We start from the raw sequence: 21,133 nt of genomic DNA on the forward strand, positions 1-21,133 counted from the left end.
TCATACCACATCTTCTTTTTATATATAACCTTGAAAATTGCAACCGATTTTGTTACTTTTTATAACTTGATATTTCATTCTACGAACAAATGTTACAACAAAATGTTTGATTATATTCAAATTAACATTCGAGTTGTAAAAATGATTCTGACTAACCATATTTAACGCATGTATCGTATACTTTGGATAATCACATGCCATTGTGAGCCTAAAGGAGTTAGGCTCTTGAAAATACAATTCGAAGATAATTTACTTGTTGATAAATTAAAAAAATATTAAGAAACAATGATTCCGACTTCCCAAGGCACAGCTAGTTGATGTTAAACTGAGTCGGCTATTATTTTAGGTCCCATAATTGTCATATAGCTCTTCACAACTTCCGTGTCTTATAGATCCTTCACTTTCAAATAATTGGTTTTGTGCGTTCCTTATGAACGTAAAGCCGGAAAAGCTCTTCGGCCGAAAATCATTTTTTTTTATAAAGTGTTATTTTCATTTTTGAACAAGCCAATTTACTTGGACCTATGTGGTTAAGTTATTAAAACTCATCAAAAAGTGTGGTGGTTGTAATATTTGTTTCAGGTAACCATTAGAAATAATTAATTGACTCTCTACTAAAAAAACACATAAAAAATGTTTAACACGTGTTGTTGGGTTGCAATTTTATTCACTATCACCTGCAATTATATTTTTAGATATTTACAGACTACACTCTATTACCCAAAAAACAGCTTAACGATTAAAATTACACACAGACAAGACAATATGTACTATTAGCCACAGCAGTGATCATCAGTCAAACTTCGCATTTGGCACAACCAAAAAGATATTCTTCCAAGAGGGTGAGTTTGTTCTATCATAATTTATGACTAAAACTGAATCAACTAACTATCTTTGTATTTTTTTTTTATTTCATCTACATTCTGGTTTATCCGACTGCTTATAGTCATTCCATTTCACCGATGTAGGATAGCTTAAAATATAGAATATGTCTTGCTGAAAGTTTACATACAAATTTATCAGACTTTAAACGCGTGATTTAACGCCTCCCGTCCGGTTCTTATACAGAACCGACTGCTTCTCTAACCATGTCGAAAAAATGTAGGCTTCTACCGGTACACCAGAAAGTATAAGTAGTCACATCCGTCTCTAAAAATGAAATTTATGAAATAAAATAATATAGATATTACTTTGTCAATTATTTTGCAAACTATTTTTTCTTCTTCTTTTTTACTAATGTTTCGCACTAATTTAATTTATTAAATTGAATAAAAATCTGTAGATCATCAGCCACCATAAACTTCAACTTCAGTAAGATGGAAATTAATTGGCGTTTCATTAATCATTGTTACAATAACCTTTTGTCCTTCAAGTAATGTTGGACATTTTACTTCTATCACTTCGCCTGCTGTTGCAGAACCAATGAAATCGTGTGTACCACACAGTTCTTTTTGATTCGTACTCTTTTCTATATGAACTTCCAGTTTTTTAAGTCGATACGCTGTAATGTATAATGATAGATAATAGTGATATACATGTAGATATAAACATTTTTGGAAATATGAAGAAAATAATGATCTTATCTGATATTTTTTTGCAAATCACTTACTTTATTTGGAGAGGTTTCTAATGAGACATAATTCAGATTACAGTTCAAATTGCTTTGGTTATTAACTTTTTTTTAACAAAACAAGATATAAACGATAAACATCCTTCAACATTTTATCAAAAATTTCTCCAAAACAATGTATTGATAGAAAATTAAGGTTAAACCACATTATTGCAACAACACCATTCGACTTTCAGTTATGTAAGGTTATTAGTTATTCGTGTGTATTTCCCCGAGAGATTTGAGAATTAAGGTTCCAGTACGAGCGGCAATTTGACCTAAATTCTTTACCCACTGTCGTTATAATGAGACACTGAACATTTTTATATTCTATCGTTTGTGTGCTTTTTAACATTTCGACTTCAAAATTGTTATAAAGATGTTAAATACAAACTGAAATATCCGCAACAATTGTAATAGATTAGAAGGATGTAACCAAGACGAAAGCAATTAACATGTTCGTTGGATGGAAGAATGTAATTGATATAGTGAATTGTGAAACTAAAACAAATTACTAATGCATAAACTTATTGTGATCATATTTCTATCATACATATCATTTAGCTAATTTAAAGGCAAGCGTTTTGAAATTTTAATGATACGGTTTGATAGAAATTTGTACATTTTCCTAAATTTTGGCTTATCTCTTTTATTAGATATTGAACATGACCCGTCAGTTTAAGCTGCTTTAGTTTCAAAACGATTTCACGATATTTATTCGACATCGGTATATTTTTTCAAAGAATGTATCTTATTAATAAAATTTAGAATGAAAATGGGGAATGTGTCAAAGAGACAACAACCCGACCAAAGAGCAGAAAACAGCCCAAGGCCAACAATGGGTCTTCAACACAACGAGAAAATCCAGCACCCGGAGGCGGGCTTCAGCTGGCCCCTAATCAAAATGTGTACTAGTTCAATGAAAATTGACGTCACACTCAACTCCAAAACACATAAATGAACTAAAATTGAAAAGCATGTAAGACTTACCGTAAGGCCAGAGGCTCCAAAAATGCGGCGGGGTTAAACATGTTTTGTGAGATCTGCTTTTTTATTCTAAAAGAGGATGATTTCATATAACTTTTTTCAATAAACATTTTAGTTACTTACCATAGCTGTTCATGGCATTTGTGAGGACCACTTTATGAATTTTATAGACTCGTTCAAGGTCGACCCACCACATAGGCCTGGTTTCAGCATCTGTGTGAAAGATGTTGTGAACACTTTTGATTCCATCGACACCAGCATCAGAGTTACAGTAATAAGGACTCGAACATGACCACATAGAACTTTGTCCAGTTGTCTTACGATGTGATACTATAGCCCCTTCACCTAAATGTAGAAATGACATTTATATCATATTCTATCGACAAAGAAATTTTGACTGGTATACATGTAATAATTTCACCCCACCACCAAAAAAAATCAAATTACAGTAATTATCTCAAATTTTATCAATTTATTTCGCAAATGACCAAATACGATAACAGCCTAGTTTGGATTCATTTTTTATTGTGAACTAGTTTTAATTTGCATATTTACCTATCTACTGAAATATAAAACAGTTCATTTGCTTAAAGACGCATTGAAAAAAAGGGTGATGAAAGGGATGTTTTTCAGGAGGATAAGGATAATATAAGGAGGAGGAGGAGGATGCAATTAGTCTTAGGACGATCTTATGTACACAATGTAGGACCATCATAAAATAGCTTTGTTTTACATCCAAAGATAAGCCACAGAAATATCTTAGGTCATACAAATGATGATACATTCATTGACCTGGCCCTGTTTTGAAAATATACAACAGGCAAATGGTTTTTGTGTGTATTTCATATTTTTTATTAGAATTTTCATTTACAAGCTCCAATTTCTTGTGTATATCCCATTATTAATATTCGAGGGGCATTTTGTTTTCGGTCTGTGTGCCAGTCCGGCCGTCTGTCCCGGATCAGATTGAAATTTTGGTTGAATGTGGACTAAAGGTTGGTTTAAGGTAATTAGAGATCACATCAATTTGAAACTTAGTAAATATGCTCATTATTTAATTTATGTAGATATAAGAAGATGTGGTATGAGTGTCAATGAGACAACTCTCCATCCTAGTAACAATTTATAAAAGTAAACCATTATAGTGAACGGTTTTAATACAAATGCCAAATAAGGGTATATAATAAAATTTCACTGTTCACTGAATATGGACATACTAAGATAGTTGAAACGGGACAAGGTGTCCTACTGTCACATAGTCTTGCTTTTTGTTTCTTATTTTTAGCTTTTTTTGTGAGACTTGTCTGATAATTTATCGAAAATGATAAGTAATACCACAAATAAACAAGGTTTTCCAAGTTCCAGATCTCTGACAGACAGCGAACGGTCTACCACGAATTTTATGTCCTTTATTACATCCATACATCATTGCATATCCAAGTTCTCTAAATATTCCAAACGTTTCCTTTGATGTTGCATTCGTAACATCAGGATTTCCAGAACAATCTAAAACCCAAGAAACGAAAAATGGTAATTTTCAATTATAGAAATGTCTTGGTCTTGAAAGTCTGACAAACTAGACAACATGCAATATTTAGGAGTAAAGCGTTAAGTACATGTCAATACTTTTGGACATAGAGTTGACACAGTGACAGTAACAGTGGCCATGAAAATAAATGGAATTCGTTTTCCCTCTCTTTTGTTATTTTCATTTATTTTTTTCAAATTATTACTATTTTTTAGGTGTATTTTCTTTATACTTTTTTAATATTTCTTTATCATTGTAATTGTTATTGATTCAATAGAGCTAGTTGAAAAAAATATTATTAATATTTTTATCGTTATCATTATCATTATCATTATCATTATCATTTAATTTATTACTATACGTACTTAAGTTGACTATTCATTAGTTTTTCTACTTACATGCTAGCTCACATGAAACTGAAGTTTGGTTTGGAATACATTTGTATCCATCTTCACATTTATGTGCAACACACTTTCCAGCTAATTTCTAGAGAAAAAAAATCAATAAAAATTAAAAATTTTCTATATGCTTTTTTTTATATATATTATATATTACTAAAACGAATTTTAAAAGTAAAAAGGCGATTTTATCCTGCAATCAGACAACATTATAATTGTACTAATAACAGGTATACAAATATATTTTAAATAATTTAAATTTGCTTTATTTGTACTTGTTAAAATAATGTTTTCTGTTATCCTGCTTCCGTCTTTTGTGAAAGTTAATGTTAATATGACAATTATCACTTTTTCTTTTTATGTCAAAAGTAGAGTTATTAAAAGTAAAGTCAAATTGATGAAATCAATACCTCTATCAATGTATTTTATTTTAAGAAGATGCCTTTAATGATCTTCAGGTTTTAATTTTTTTCAAAAGAAAAGTAAAACATGTAATTTAAAATATCAATTGACTTTGTATGTACTTCGGGAGCCAAACAAAAGCAACCCCCTACAAAACTTAAAGGAAAACCAAAAACAAAACATAGGACATAAGCCCCTAAGAGAAAAGACACTGTAAAGTATGAATGTAGAATTCAGAAATCTCATTTAGTAAATGTATCATGTTCTCGAATTCATACTTTTGAGTTAAGTTATTTGTTTTTATATGTTTATTACTTTTATTACATTTCTGTGTTACTGTAATAAATTATTTCGTGGCTAATTAGATTATGATAATGAATTACAGTAACAACACTGTATGTTATTTGACTTTTTTAATTAAAGAATCAACAGGAAGTATACATTATATATGTACTAAATTGTTTGTAATAGCTGTTAAAACCAGAACCTGTTAAGAGAACAGGCTCTTAACAATTGCAAATTGAATTTATGATAATTTTGTCTACATAGACAGATTCCATTTTGTGTACAAACATTTTTTATTGTTTTTTTTTTTAGATTACTATAATCACTGTGTTATAGTAATCTCAGTTTTCTCCTTTTAAAATAAGATAGAGGCGAAAGATACCAAAGGGACATTCAAACTCAGAAGTCGATAAACTGACAACGCCATGGCTAAAAAAGAAATCTTGAGACCAACAGACAAACAGACAAACGACAGCACACAAAACACAACATAGAAAACAAAAAGACCGAGCAACACGAAACCCACCAAAAACTAGGGGTGATCTTAGGTGCTTCGGAAGGGTAAGCTATCATCTGTGAAACGGATATTCCATAACATTCAACCAACTCGTGATGGCGTTCGTAAAATTTACGAAGGGATGATTTCAACTTAACCACTTGGAACTCTTGGTTTAATAGCTTTCTTTCGAGCAGCAACCGTCTATCAAGGAAATCATGATAGGAAATACAAGCCCTGAAATATCGTATCAATTGGTAGATATATACTCTGTATGCAGGCGCTGCTGGAATGTTGCTACATAGTAAAAATGGGAATGAAAACTGGGAATGTGTCAAAGAGACAACAACACGACCAAAGAGCAGAAAACAGCCCAACGCCACCAATGGGTCTTCAACAAAGCGAGAAAATTCTGAACCCGGAGGTGGGCTTCAGCTGGCCCCTAGACAGAAATGGAAAGTTCACAATTGGGAAGCTAAAATCATCTCTTTAGTCGTAAAGTTTTGTTTTTAACCGACCTTCATTGTCAATTCCCACTCGCATTGTGTAACTTTCATAACGTTTGGTTGAGGCAAACTAAAGTTAAAGAACGGAAACAAATTTTGGAACTACGTTCAGACGTAAAGACGTACGGACGGACGTACGGACGGACACGGGTAACACTTAATGCCCCCTTCGCTGCGGCGGGGGCATAAAAACAGTTCAACTTGTTTCAAAATTGTTTAAGTCTCAGTGCCTGCAGGTGCGTCTCAGCTTGCAGATATCGAAACCCTGTCCATGTACACTGTCTAAACCGACCATTGTAGAACTCCACAATCCATGAACAAATCTTTTCCTATATCAGATTCATGATATCCAAAGAACTTTTTTGTAGTTCAATACATGTAGCTTACCTTGGACCAGGTGGAAATATTTGAAAATTGACAACCATCTTCCTGGAAAAGATTCTGTTGCGAATTTGGTTCACCGTTGATATCACACAATTTCCAGTTACGTCTGTATCCAATGTTAGTACAGTTTGCTGTTCTCATACATTCTTTGAGGCAGGTGAGAAAACTTGCTCTTTGTAAGCGTCGAAGTGCAACATCCCGATGGCAACGTCCATAAATTATCTCTCCGGGTTTAGACATTTGTGGATATTTACATATGTTGTCATCGTCGTCACACAGGTCATCAAGCGAAAAGGACAACACTGAAACGATATCTAATAAAATGATAAGGAATAATACGACTTCCATGTCAAAAGGACAACATTGAAACGATATCTAATAAAATGATAAGCAATAATACGGCTTCCATGTATTTTATAGAAAAACTTTATTTCATTCAAATGTAACAGCTTTAAAAACCTTTGAATTTAACATGTTTTGTACACCCTGGTTGCCAATAAAAGAGCACTTTGTAAAATAGATCCTGTTACCAAGTTTATTCGATACATTATTTGTAGTTTACAATAATCATGATGATACGAAAGATGTAAGAACGATAAAATTTCAATAAATAATTTAAAACTTCACTTGCCATTATATGATGACGTGTTTTACTTTATGAATAATAAAGTCATATACTTAAATTTAATTAACTATATTATTGTTATAATTCCTGCGACACACATAAAAAATAATTTCAAACAATCGCAATAAATATTTCTATACTCAATTGGCTTATAACATATTGCACATGTATATGTTATTGTTAATGTTTGGAGCAATATGCATATTATGGATTACTAATGTAATAATTTATCATTGTCACCTGAAAATTTCAACGTTCTTAATTCCCTCGTGTCCTTCTAAACGATTATTATTTCCAGCAATTATTTTCTACATGAATGCTATATAGATATTGATTTGATATTAAGCAGCAATTTAGATTTCAATAGATAGGATGATACATGAAAAGGGTATTTGTAACTAAGGACCAACCCTAATTTTGTATTAATATAAAAATAAGACGATGTGGTATGATTGTCAATGAGACACCTTTAAACCAGTCAGAGACCACATTACGTAGAAGTTAGCAAGTTTCATTTTCAATGGAAGCCATCATGACCGGAAGGGAGGTTCATATTACATAAACAAAGGACCAGTAAAAGACTCTTCCATTAGAATTTGGTCCGAATTGGCCAATAGTTTACGAAAATAAAATTTTAATAAGTTAATTTTTGCTTGATATTTAATTATAAGTAACAGCGGCCATTTTGTTTTTAGAAAACTAGCATTTATCTAATCAATCTATCAAACGATACTTAAGAAAAAGATTTGTTTTCCTATTGGTCTTGTGTTAACAATGTTCTGAAGTGGAAGCTATCTTGGATTTTCAACATTGCAGACTAAGTATAGGACCATAGACTCCTCATAGATACCAGGATTACAATTATGAATGCCAGACGCATGTACCAAGGCCGGAATATGACATCCGTTTTGAATTTTCCTTGGAGTTCGATATTTTGTTATTTTACTTTCTTCTATTAAAGACTCACCTGTGACGATCGAATAAAAATGTCAAAAAGACCAAATAAAGTACGAAATTGAAAAGCATTGAGGATCCAAAATCTATTCCTGGGGTAGAAAATCCTTAGTATTTTGTAAACCATCATACAATAAGTCAGGCATTTATTATCAATTCAATCTGTAAAACGGTTTATTCGAAAAAGCTGTTTGTATTTATTTCCCACGTCACGTGGTCCTTTGTAAACTCTTTCCTTCGGTGGCGGTCATCGTAGATTACCAATCGCCACAAAAATTAAAAAAATGATTTTTTCTGTCTGGTGGCATTATTCGAGAAGATTTCAGCCAACAGTTTCCAGCAGAACACAACTTATTGGGCTATGCAGGTAGATAAATATTCAATTGGAACCACAATTGAAACACATGTTATGTTCACGATGATTTGATAGTTTGATTGATTGTCAAGTCGATATTTCGAAAGTTCAATAACACTAACAAAATCTTTAAAAAAACAGCAGTTAGTAATCAAGTTTGAACATATACATTTTGAGTAAAAAGGGTCACGTGAGTTTTTCTCATTTTTGGCGTCAGTCGTCTGTCGTCCGATAACTTTTACAAAAAAAACACTTTCAAACTACTAGGCAGTTTTGAACCAAACTTGACCACAATCATACGTAGAGTATCTCGTTTTATAAATGTTATCTCCTAATTATCTGTTTCCTTGTATTTATAATTAATGACATTATAAAATCAAAGTAATTGCCCATAGATTGGGAAATCTACATATTGCTTGTGTTAAAGATGATGAACAAAGATGCAATTTTGACTTCTGTCAAGCACAATGAAATATGGTGTGCTTGAATAATTATATCTTTATTACCAAAGTCTATATAAACTATAGGTACACATTTGAATTACACCAACATCAATAATACATACAATAAATACATAAACACAAAACTATGTGACAGAATAGCAGAAGGTGTTGTAGTAATACATAAACATTATTTTAACATTTCGGTTCTAAACTTAAAAGATCTAAATATAAATTTACCTAAATTACACAGCTCTTTTACATTGTTTGAACTCATTAGTTAAATAAATTTGTACATCGATGGTTTTTTCCAATAATATGGCTTAATGTAAATTGTTCTAAAACCTTGAAAAAATGGACATTTGAGGATGAAATGAAACTCATTCTCTATATCATTTTTACAAAAAGTACATGTTCTATTATTTCTTGTTATACCATAAAATCTTCCATTTTCTATAGCTAAGTTGTGGCTACTTAATCTTATTTTTGTTATACATGTTTTGTAAACCTTAGAATTGGTTTACATAAATAAAATTGCAGACAAAAATTATCTAACATATATTTATAATTAGAACATTTTTGAGAAGTAAACAACTGAGCATCAAGTTCTTGATTAAGACAATCATACATGATGATCCGTTGCTTTATAACAGCAAAATATACATCAGGCAAGTCTGAAATAAGGTTTTGGCTATACCATACATCACCTAAACTTATAACAAAGAGTTCATTCTTTATAAAATACAACCAGTTACACTTATTATTTGGACATCTCTCTAATTCGCAATATAAGTAATTGTAACAATTTTTCAATATACAGTTAGAAGTATTTAGCAATTTAAACCAATATTTGAAAATCTTGCATTTTCTTGTGAAAATAAGAGGCAATCTACCTAGTTCTTGATATATCATAACATTGTTAGTAGACAATTTTACACCAAGTATATTTTTACAATAGTTCATGTGGACTCTCTCTATTGCCGGGGCTTTATGTGCACCCCATATTTCGCTTGCATAACTCAATAAAGAATTGATATAAGTATCAAAAAGAGATAACAAAGTGACATAATTTAAAAACATACTTTTGACATTTCTTCTTAAGGCAAACTTATTGATTAAAATAAATAATTTGCTTAAAATTAAACAGGAAATGCTACTTCTTACAAATTCTTTTTTTGTAAAAAAACTAAAGAGCTTATTCACCTTGCATGTATATGAAAAACCAAAATATTTTTTAATGAGTCACGAAAATGTTCTTATTGCAGTACATCAATCTCATTAAAAAATATCAGGTGACTGATACATGATCCTGATAGCCTCTAATTAAAATTAGACTATTTCAAGGGTTTATTCCCGATTGTCCCACTTTTTAAAATTTTAGAGTTCTGATAGTCCCACATGAAAAGTTCTGATTGTCCGACATTATTTTTATATTTTAAATCTTCTTAAATAAACAATGTAATTGTTGTTTGTTTTGCAATATCAAGTTAAAATACATTATTACATCAGCATTCTAGTGAATGAATGATTTTATTCTAATAAACTAGTACATAGCTACAGAGAAAATAACAGTTCATATATAATACATATTATGTTTCGCATGTGTGAAAATAAATAACAATATAATAATATTACAGTTCCTCTAACCAGGAGGACAGACTTTCAATGATATGTATCGTATAAATCTACAAAATTTTTCTAGTTCAACAACATTTTCAGATGAGAATATATGATTAAATTTAATAATGTAAGCATTTTTGTTACAATAATGTGGTAAATATTTTTCTCTTTCTATGTTGAAAAAATTGCATGACATTATGTAGTGAAATTCATCGCCAATATCTGTAGAGCTGCAGAGGTGACAAGACCTTTCTGATCTCGGAATAGTTTGCCACCTTCCCGTCTCCACTGGCAAACGATGATTTCCACATCTAAATTTACACAAAGTATATAAAAAATTAAAAGGCAAAATCGATAAATACTTTTCAAATTTAAATTCGGTCTTGTAAATTCTATAACATAAACTTTTCGAGGATTGATGTAAATCTGCAAACTAGTCTTGTCGAAATTGGTCTTTTAGCTTTTGCTCAATACTTAATTTTATTTGTTAAAATAATCTTGGCAATGCCATACATTTGACATGCCACATTCATCAAATATTTTCTTAATTTAATAAATAACATCCATTTATTTCCAATACCATAATTGTTACAATTAATGTATAATAGTTTATAAAGTAAACAGGATAATTTATCTTCATTTGTATTATCAAGAAGGCGACACCAAAAGTTGATCATTCGTAGTTTAGCATATAAAGAAATAGGGTATCTCCCAAGTTCTCCATAAATCATTAAACTTGGAGTCGAGTTTTTAAGTTTTAAAATGTGCTTACAGAATTTCAAATGCACTCGCTCAAGTATATCAAAATTTTCGTATCCCCAAATTTCAGCCCCGTATAGAAGAATGGGTACAACAGCTTTATCAAACATATTTAGTTGGCATTCAGTCGATAAGTCACTGTGGTTTAATCTGCTCTTCTTGATAACACTGTACATAGCTTTAGTTGCTTGGTCTCGTAAATATTTCCTAGTTTCGAAAAAAGATGCACTTCTAGAGAAAATAACACCAAGGTATTTATAATGTTTAACTATCTCTATTTCTTCTTTTTCAATATAAAACTTCAAATTATTTGATATTCTTCCTCTTGTAAAAACCATCACTTTGGTTTTGCTAACATTGATTCCTAATTTCCAATTATTACAATACTGTGAAAAATTATTTAAAAGTAACTGTAAATCTGAACTTGATTCAGCAAGTAAAATAGTATCATCGGCATATAATAATACAAACAGTTTAAGGTATATATTTAGTTCATTTTCTATATCCAATGTTAAAGATTGTACACCACTAATGTTAACATTTTCTAAGTACTGCTGCAAATCGTTCAAATATAGAGAGAATAACAAAGGAGACAGATTTTCCCCTTGTCGAACACCTATTTCACTTGCAAACATGTCAGATAAATTATTATTATGTACAATACGTGATTTAACATCATCATACATATTTTTAACAACTCTAAGAAACTTTCCTTTTACATTATTCAAAAGGAGTTTATATAATAAAGAATTACGGTGTACAAAACCAAAGGCCTTTTTAAAATCTACAAAAGCGCAAAAAAGCTTTTTCTTTTTAACACTGAGAAGTTCAAAAAGTGCATATAAAGAAAAATATGATCCGTAGTAGAGTAACCATGTCGGAAGCCGGCTTGATTTTCATTTAATATATTCAATTCATCAACGAATAATCCCAACCTGTCATTAAGAATAGATGTAAATATTTTTCCTAAGCACAATAAAGTTATCGGTCTATAATTTTTTGGATCTAATTTGCACCCCTTGTTCTTAAATATTGGTATCACATTACCAATAAGCCAGGTTTCCGGCAATATACCCGTACCAAAAATAAGATTAAACAATTTTATGTATATATCAATCATACTGTCTAGAGATGAAGCAATGTATTCATTAATGATTTGATCTGCCCCAGGCGATTTATTATTCTTCGCCTTTTTAACAGCTTTTAAAATTTCTTCTCGTGTAATAACACAATTAAGTGTGTCATCGTCATAAGATGAACTCACATCATTTTCAATTATGTATTCATCTTCAAACTTGTTCTTATTCAAATCTTTAAAAAAAATCAAATAATGTTCCAATAGATATATTGCTTTTTTCTCTTTGACGTCCCTTATTAAACAATTTCCAAAATTCTTTTGGATTTTTATTTTTCAATTTTTGTCGAGCCTACGACTTTTGTCGCAGAAAGCTCGACATAGGGATAGTGATCCGGCGGCGGCGGCTACGGCGGCGGCGGCGGCGGCGTTAGCTCACTTCTTAAAAGCTTTATATTTTAGAAGGTGGAAGACCTGGATGCTTCATACTTTGTATATGGATGCCTTATGTTACGAAGTTTCCGTCAGTCACATGTCCAATGTCCTTGACGTCATTTTCATGGTTCAGTGACTACTTGAAAAAAAAGTTATCATTTTTTGTAATGTTAAATTCTCTCTTATTATAAGTAGTAGGATAACTATATTTGGTATGTGCGTACCTTGCAAGGTCCTCGTGCCCGTCAGACAGTTTTCACTTGACCTCGACCTTATTTCATGGATCAGTGAACAAGGTTAAGTTTTGATGGTCAAGTCCATATCTCAGATACTATAAGCAATAGGTCAAATATATTCGGTGTATGGAAGGACTGTAAGGTGTACATGTCCAACTGGTAGGTGTCATCTGACCTTGACCTCATTTTCATGGTTCAGTGGTTATAGTTAAGTTTTTGTGTTTTGGTCTGTTTTTCGTATACTGTATGCAATAGGTCTAATATATTTGGTGTATAGAATGATTGTAAGGTGTACATGTCTTGCTGGCAGGTGTCATTTGACCTTGACCTCATTCTCATGGTTTAGTGGTCAAAGTTAAGATTTTGAGTTTTGTTCTTTTTTTCTAATACTATATGCATTAGGTCAACTATATTTGGTGTATGGAAATATTTTATGATCTATATGTCAGTCGCGCAGGTTTTATTTGACCTTGATCTCATTTTCACAGTTCATTGCTCAGTGTTAAGTTTTTGTGTTTTGGTCTGTTTTTCTTAAACTATAAGCAAAAGGTCAACTATATTTGTTGTATGGAAGAATTGTTAGCTGTACATGCCTGCCTGGCATGGTTCATCTGACCTTGACCTCATTTTCATGGTTCATTGGTCAATGTTTAGTTTTCTTGGTTAATGTTAAGTTTATGTGACAGTTGTAATAAAGCTTTATATTTAGGAATATCAACACAATATCAGTGATTAGTAAAGAAGGCGAGACATTTTAGCGTGTGCACTCTTGTTTCATATTGTCACTCATATCTGCATTAAATTTCTTAATATTTTCATCCATCACTTTCTTTTAATATATCTCACTCGGTGCAATCTTTCTTTAAAAATATTTGACCCATAGTGCTTATAAAGTCTTTGTGATTTTCTTAATTCTTTCTTTGCTTTGTTACAATCTTTATCATACCATTATTTGTTGTTTTGTTTCTTAGAATTACGCAAAATAGTTTTAGTATACATATTTGTACCAAAAGTAAGTTTTGCAGAATCAATCAAGATATCAGAAACTTCATGTACCAAATTATTCATGTCATTTTTTGAGATATTCTCTTTATCATTATAAGTATTCAGCTTGCTTATAACATAATCAACTTTATCTGTATCAATATTATTTCTGTATTCATTTATTTTTTCATTATTCCATTTTCCAATCATATTTTGCTGTACAAAATTATTTTCAATTACATTATTTTTAATCAAGGATTTACAATCTATCTGCAATAATAAAGGTGAGTGCACATCAGAAAAAAGTTTGGAAAACTCACCAATTGCAAAATTGCTTACAAATTGTAGAAAATGTGAGGTACATATAATATAATCAATAACACTATTGTTTCTACTTGTAGGTTTTGCATTAACATCTTGACCTACTCTTCCATTTAGTATAAACACTTTGTTAGATTTACAAAAGTCTAATAATTTTCTACCAAGCCGTTAACTACATCATCTGGAGTATTTCTTACTCTAGGTATATTCAAATTATCTAGTATATGTACATCAGTATAATCAAATTGATCAGTAAAATGTTGAACAATAAACTCATCGGCAGAACTTTCATCATAAAAATCGGGCAAATTAGCTGTGCGACTATTAAAGTCACCAAGTAGTACAATATATTTACTGTTTTGGGAAAATCTTTGGAATTCGACATCAATCTCGTTAAAAGCTTCTTCTGATGTGCAATTTGTATTAAGAGGGGGTACGTAAACAATGCCAAATACAACATTTTCATCAGAAACTAGTAGTTTATATCAATTTTATATATATGTAACTGTTGAATAAATCATCATTAAAATGCACTTTTGATTAATTAATATAACATATATGTAATAAACGATATCTATAATGTTAGGTTATTTATAAATCAATTATCAATATTTATTTTAATTTTAAAGTTGTTATTTGAATTTTAAACACATGGACGCAATTTTGTCTTCTTTTCATTTTTATGACCGCTCAGACTGAAAGGTCTATAAACTGATTTAAAAAAACAAATATCTACAATGACAATGTTACATAAGCATATGCTATTTTGTTTCTTAATAATTAGAGTTGACATCATCAATCTAATAAAAGTAGAGTGCAAGGTCCCAACATATACTTTCACTAGGGAAAAGAAATAAATGTGGCCCAGTAATGTCATCAGTGTCCTCTGAAAAAATGTGATTTTATTAAAAAAGATGAAGTAATTGCTGTTAAACGTCCAGTGGCAAGTTGAATGCATAAGCAGGACATTATTTCGTGTTTATACGCCCGTTTACCGAACGTATTATGGTATACCATTGTCCGTCTGTCCGTCTGTCTGTCCGTCCGTCCGTCGTCAACATGTCGGACATTAACTCAAAAACGCTTTAACCAATTTGCATAAAACTTTGATGAATTGTTTATATCTATTGACGTGAGCTCCCTTTCGTTTTTTATAAATTTTAGATTTTACGTTTCCGAGTTATGGGGTTTTATTCATTAAAAAACGGGGGTTTTCCAGTTTTCGGACAATAACACAAGAATGCTTTCACCAACTTGCAAGAATTTTTGGTTAATTGTTTATATCTATTGACATGAGCTCCCTTTTGATTTTTACAAATTTTAGATTTTACGTTTCCAAGTTACAGGGTTTTATTCATAAAAAAAAGGGGATTTTCCAGTTTTCGAACAATAACTCAAAAATGCTTTCAACAGTTCTCATGAAACTTTGATGAATTGTTGATATCAATTGATGTAAGCTCCCTTTAGAATTTTATAAATTTTAGATTTTACATTTCCGAGTTATGGGGTTTTATTCATTAAAAAAAGGGGGATTTTCCAGTTTTCAGACAATAACTCAAAAATGCTTTCAGCAATTCTTATGAAACTTTGGTGAATTGAATATATCTATTGATGTAAGCTCCCTTTAGAATTTTATAAATTTTATTTGTTTATAGTCTGACAACAGATTTACTAAGTATTGCGCAACAGCAAATGTATTGCACAACAGCAAGAAATCTTTAATTGAATATAAATGCAATTCATATAACCAATTTCAAGTTCTTTGAATACATTTATTCAGAAACCTATAATATGTCAAATATTTAATTACAATCCAAATTCAGACCTGTATCAAGCTTGAATATTGTGTCCAATTTTACCCCACTTGAACTGTTCAGGGTTGGACCTCTGCGGGCGTATCCAGCTGCGCTCAGCGAAGCAGTTTATTTGTTTATGATTTTCGAATTCAAGGATTTTCTTATTAATATTTAACCCGAATAATTCAGTCGTTATATTCCGCTGATCTACGAAGGCTACATTAACGTGTGGGAGAAAATCGGACACGGAAAGGGCTTGAATTATTCGAGTTAATTAATATTTAAAAAAAACTTTCCCCTATTTTGTTCGCTTGAATTTAATACTTACTTGAACAATTTTATGATCAGACTTATGGAATATGTTTTATTTCTTTGTTTTATGAATATATTTATTATCAGTCTAAAACCTGTCAACTTTAGAACAAATCCCTGAAACTTTGTAACATGTAATTTTAATTTTATCCTTGATACTTCTAAATTTTTCAATTATGTACCATATGAAAAATCTACAATATAAGAGTCTATTTAATCTTTTAAGAAGTTCTTTATTAAAACAGTAGTTTAACAAAATATCACAAAAAAATTAAATTATGTAAATACCATCTTTTCTCCATGTTTATTTCAAATTTCATGGGTTACATTGATTAATTACCTGTAATTACCTGCTTAAATTAATCACTATCAAAATAATTCCCAATTGTCCCACATTAAAACTTCCCAATTGTCCCACAGGCATCTTCCCGATTGTCCCACAATATTTCATTACTTTTTTACCTGTAATTTCAAAAAGTGGGAAAATCGGGAAGACACCATTTCAAGTTTGTCGTCAAGGGGGGTTACATGTAGCAGAACTTTTTGGCAGATGTCAGATATCGTTTTGCATGATTTACTTTTTTTGGAATACATTTTGATGATTACGCTAATTTATTTGCCTACATTTACAACCTGTAAAGCAACTTTTATGGATGCGTTTTAGAAAAGTTTTCATTATCTCGGTTTATTGTGTCGATTCTTTTGAAATCATCCCCATCACTTCTTACTGTTCTAACTTCACCTACTTTCGTCAACTGGAAAGGTTTTGACAAAAGCTCAGTCATAGTCTTTTATGATTGAAAAACAATTATATCAAACTGTTCATCAATCATTTATGATCCTCCTGCAAAGTTTAGGGACTGGGATGAAAAGCAGAACATTTGACTGCCATTGTGCAACGACAGTACTGTGTGAGTTGCAAAATGGTCTCTAATTTTAAAAAGTTTTATTAACGAGGAAAACCCCATACCGTATAGTCGGCTATCAAAGGTATGTTTATGGATTATTCCATTCTCAATTTTATGTGTGTTTTTCGTGTAGCAAATATGTAGAATCGTATAAGAAAAAGAAATGGTATAACTAGAATACATTTCCGGGTATGTAATACTTTAACTAATGTGGGTGTGTTCGATTATAAGTCATTTCCGAAACAAAATGTGATTCTATATTTTAAACCCTTCTATTGTATGAAATAAAATTAGACAAGAAAACAGTGTTTCATGCATAAACCAACATTTTTTCTTTCCTATTGTTCATTATAACGAACAAAAATTGTATGCATTTTTTTTATGAATCTTAGATAACAATCCAAGTAAACTGAAAGTATTTTCTTCCTTCCCTATTATCAGAGAGGAAACAAAATAGTTTTAAATAAAATTCGCATGATTAAAACATTTCTGGATTCCGTTTTGTATGTCTTTAATTTAAATGGAAAACTACTTTTAATTTCATTTAAACATTTCACAATTAACTCCGTTATTTGCACTGTCGATATAACTGTTATATTTGCCACTGGACATATAACAACACGAGTGTATGAATTTGATTATATTACGCGTTTCTGTCCAAAATTGAATACAAACCGCGGCTAATATGTATCAGAAGCTTTATTCAAATTTTATCCATACCCCCTCAAATTCTATTCATTAGTTCTATATTCAAATTATAGCAACGAACATTTCAATAAATATACCAAATACGCCATTTTGATCATTTAAGTTTCTTGAACAATTAATTCTATTATGCCACAATATCATTTTAGAAACTATCCGAGTAACTCTTCTGTTTTCATGTATATATTAAAATGCAGCAAACGATTTTTGCTGTACAAAATCAAAATACAACATTCTATATTTCAAGGAGATTGATATTTAAACGGTAAATTAAAATGAAATCTTTAAGTGAAACTTTTTTTTTCTCATTCTTTTTTTTATTATTGAATAATGTTAATGTGTTCAATATTACTAAAGAATTCAACTGAATTAAAACAGTTAATATTTTTGAAGATGCACAGAAGAGGAATGGCACGTAATGGGTAACTGCGGATGTAGTTAATTTTATGGAATACATTGTACGATACTATATTTTATACTATAGAATAACGAATCGCATATAAAAGATATTTGTCAATAATGAGATATTTGGTGTTCATTGTGTTACTACGATCCCACCCAAAAAAATCAGTATCAGCCATTTTACTCAGTTTTCATCTTCATTCAATATCGCGCTACGTCCTTTAGAATTATTTCAATGGGTGAACACTTTTAAAGAAATATCCAAAGGGCAAAACGTCTGGATGAGTGAAGATGAACAATAGAAAATAACTTTCCATTCCTGAAAAAATGATGGAGAGTTTAAACAAATGATTTACTTCACAGGTGTATTTTTATCATATTTCATAGCCTCGCCAAAAGACACAAATAAGGAGATATTTCTACATTATTCCTAAGTTTTTAAAAATTTTCATTTAATATAAAATTGAAATTTATATTCTAAGCACGACCTTGTCACGTAACTAAATTAAAAAGAGACCAAGGACATTATTGGTCAACGTCACAATAAAGTATGCTAAACAAAGAGGGGCGAAAGATACCAGAGGGACATTCAAACTCATAAATCGAAAATAATAGTTCGGACCCATGACCTCCCACACTCGAGACGAACACGCTACCACGTCGAGACCACCGAGGCGGTTCGGTAGTTGTAGAGAACCTTAGCTTAATGTTACATGTGTAAGACCATATCATACAGCAGTCCGAGTTGAATTGATTAAAACAAAAAATGTATTACACCCTATCATGATAAAATGTAGTGTGGACCAATCCGATCAAACATTTATCTTTTCTGTATTTTAACAGTTGAATATGATACAAAAGATTTAAAGATGATCAACATTTCTATTGTGTACATCTTAAAATCGTTTTCTGTAAAATTTGTTTTCTGATTACATTTGCACTTTTAGGGCGGACAAATAATTGTATAATATTGAATTAAGTATTAAAGTGTTCGAATTGACAGGACACAGGTCCTATCAAAGTTTCCAAGGAAGTGTCCTATGTATGTAGACCTCGCGTTTTTTGCCAATGATTTGTTGTTAGTCAATGCCATTTCATTTCTTATTTCAGTATATCTCTGAACGATTCACGTAGCATAAAAGCTCCCTTTCACATGTTGTAAAAAGGGATGGAGAAAATATCCTCAAACCAGGTCTATAGGGTTATATCACCTGGAATAAGTAATAGTAAGTATATTTTGTGAGTAATTTTGACTGGGTTCTGGTTTGTATGAATCCAAGGTAAGTGTTTAGATGGTGTTTGTCAGTGCACAATGTTGATGATACAATGACAATTGTAAATTTTTGGGGCCTAGACCAACAACCTGTTCAGTAGTTGATTCATACCTCTTGCGATGTTGCGTATGCAGTCAAATTCACAAACATGATATTGTGGGCAAAATGCTCTTCAGAACATGATTTAGCCTTTACAGTTATCGATTGGTGGCAAAAGGGGAATAACCATATTTCAGATTTTTTGTTGCAAGTGACGGACAATTTTTGGATTGTCATTCTTTTTCAGCACTTATTGTTATATCAATGTCTTTTTAGAACGGACATAAAGTTGCGACAAGGAACATGCATTTATAAAATTGAAAAAGTAATGTTTAAAGTCAATAAAAATATATTAATACATATCACCGAGTTACGCTTGACCCTGAAATTCATCTATAAAGGTGGCATATATTTACCAGAGATTTGAAACAAATTTAGTTATTTTTACACACATGGTAACTTGCTCAAATACAGCTTAAATATTATGGGGAACTGTTATGAACACATGGATATGTTCTTACTTTTTTCCTTTTTTGGGTCCCGTGCGACAGTTTTATTATTTAAAACAGTGTTTTTACTATGTCTGTATTGAGATTAATTTTAAGAGTTGCCTCCCGTACACCACGGATTTGACAATATTAGGACCAAGGAATAACTTGGAATACATTTCAGTAGTCTCCCATTAAAAACAACTTGTGTGTTGGTCAAAATTGTTTGTTAGCAATATTTTCATCAGAAAACAGTAAAACAGTTGAACATCAAGTAAATTTCACCCATATTACGGAATTACAAAACTGTTTATGCTAATACATTGACTGAAATAGAAAAAGTAATAAAAATAGGTGATAAGGCTACATGATTTTTTTTTTTTTTTTTACATGATTTTTTTTTTGCAACAAAAGCTCTTCAAACCATAACTAATTCTGAAATAACAAATCATGTTTCACATACACGGATTGTAGGGTGATTTGTAATTTGATACTTAGATAAACATTATGATGTTGCTCGTGTACATTTTAGTCTATATACAGTTAGCTTTTAAATGAGGGTCCTTGGTGTCCGAGTGGTTTAAGTAGTCGAACTACTGTATCACTAGCCTGTCAACACTCAGGTTGTGAGTTTGAATCCCGCACTTGGCAGGTGCACTCGACTCCAATCTTAATTGACTAGGATTGTCAGTTTCTCTACCGAAGGTCGATTGTTCTCAAAGGGCACTCCGGTTTCCACGAAATAGCACAATAGTGCTAAAAGTGTTGTTAACCATCAATCAATCAATCAATTAATCTTTTTAAGGAAGG

General features: G+C 31.1%; 1 protein-coding gene across 1 annotated transcript; it reads right to left on the reverse strand.

Annotated features, from left to right (window-relative positions):
* Positions 1-54: 54 nt before the first annotated feature.
* LOC127729269 (uncharacterized) lies at positions 55-7,122 on the reverse strand. The gene is made up of 5 exons (XM_052237003.1): positions 6,599-7,122; positions 4,523-4,610; positions 3,932-4,102; positions 2,720-2,941; positions 55-1,501 (listed from the first exon to the last, which is right to left on the reverse strand). The coding sequence occupies exons 1-5, from the start codon at positions 6,941-6,943 to the stop codon at positions 1,287-1,289; spliced, it is 1,041 nt and encodes a 346-aa protein (XP_052092963.1). The 5' UTR covers positions 6,944-7,122; the 3' UTR covers positions 55-1,286.
* Between the last annotated feature and the right edge of the window lie 14,011 nt (positions 7,123-21,133).

This window comes from Mytilus californianus, unplaced genomic scaffold (assembly GCF_021869535.1).
Source record: "Mytilus californianus isolate M0D057914Y unplaced genomic scaffold, xbMytCali1.0.p SCAF_2, whole genome shotgun sequence".
NCBI classification, from domain to species: Eukaryota; Metazoa; Mollusca; class Bivalvia; order Mytilida; family Mytilidae; genus Mytilus; species Mytilus californianus.

Coding starts and splice junctions, on each gene's coding strand:
- LOC127729269 (XM_052237003.1), bottom strand. CDS start 6,943: ATGGAAGTCGTATTATTCCTTATCATTTTATTAGATATCGTTTCAGTG. Junction 4,611..6,598: donor ATATTTCCACCTGGTCCAAG/GTAAGCTACATG, acceptor TTTTTTCTCTAG/AAATTAGCTGGAAAGTGTGT. Junction 2,942..3,931: donor GAAAACCTTGTTTATTTGTG/GTATTACTTATC, acceptor TTCTACATTTAG/GTGAAGGGGCTATAGTATCA.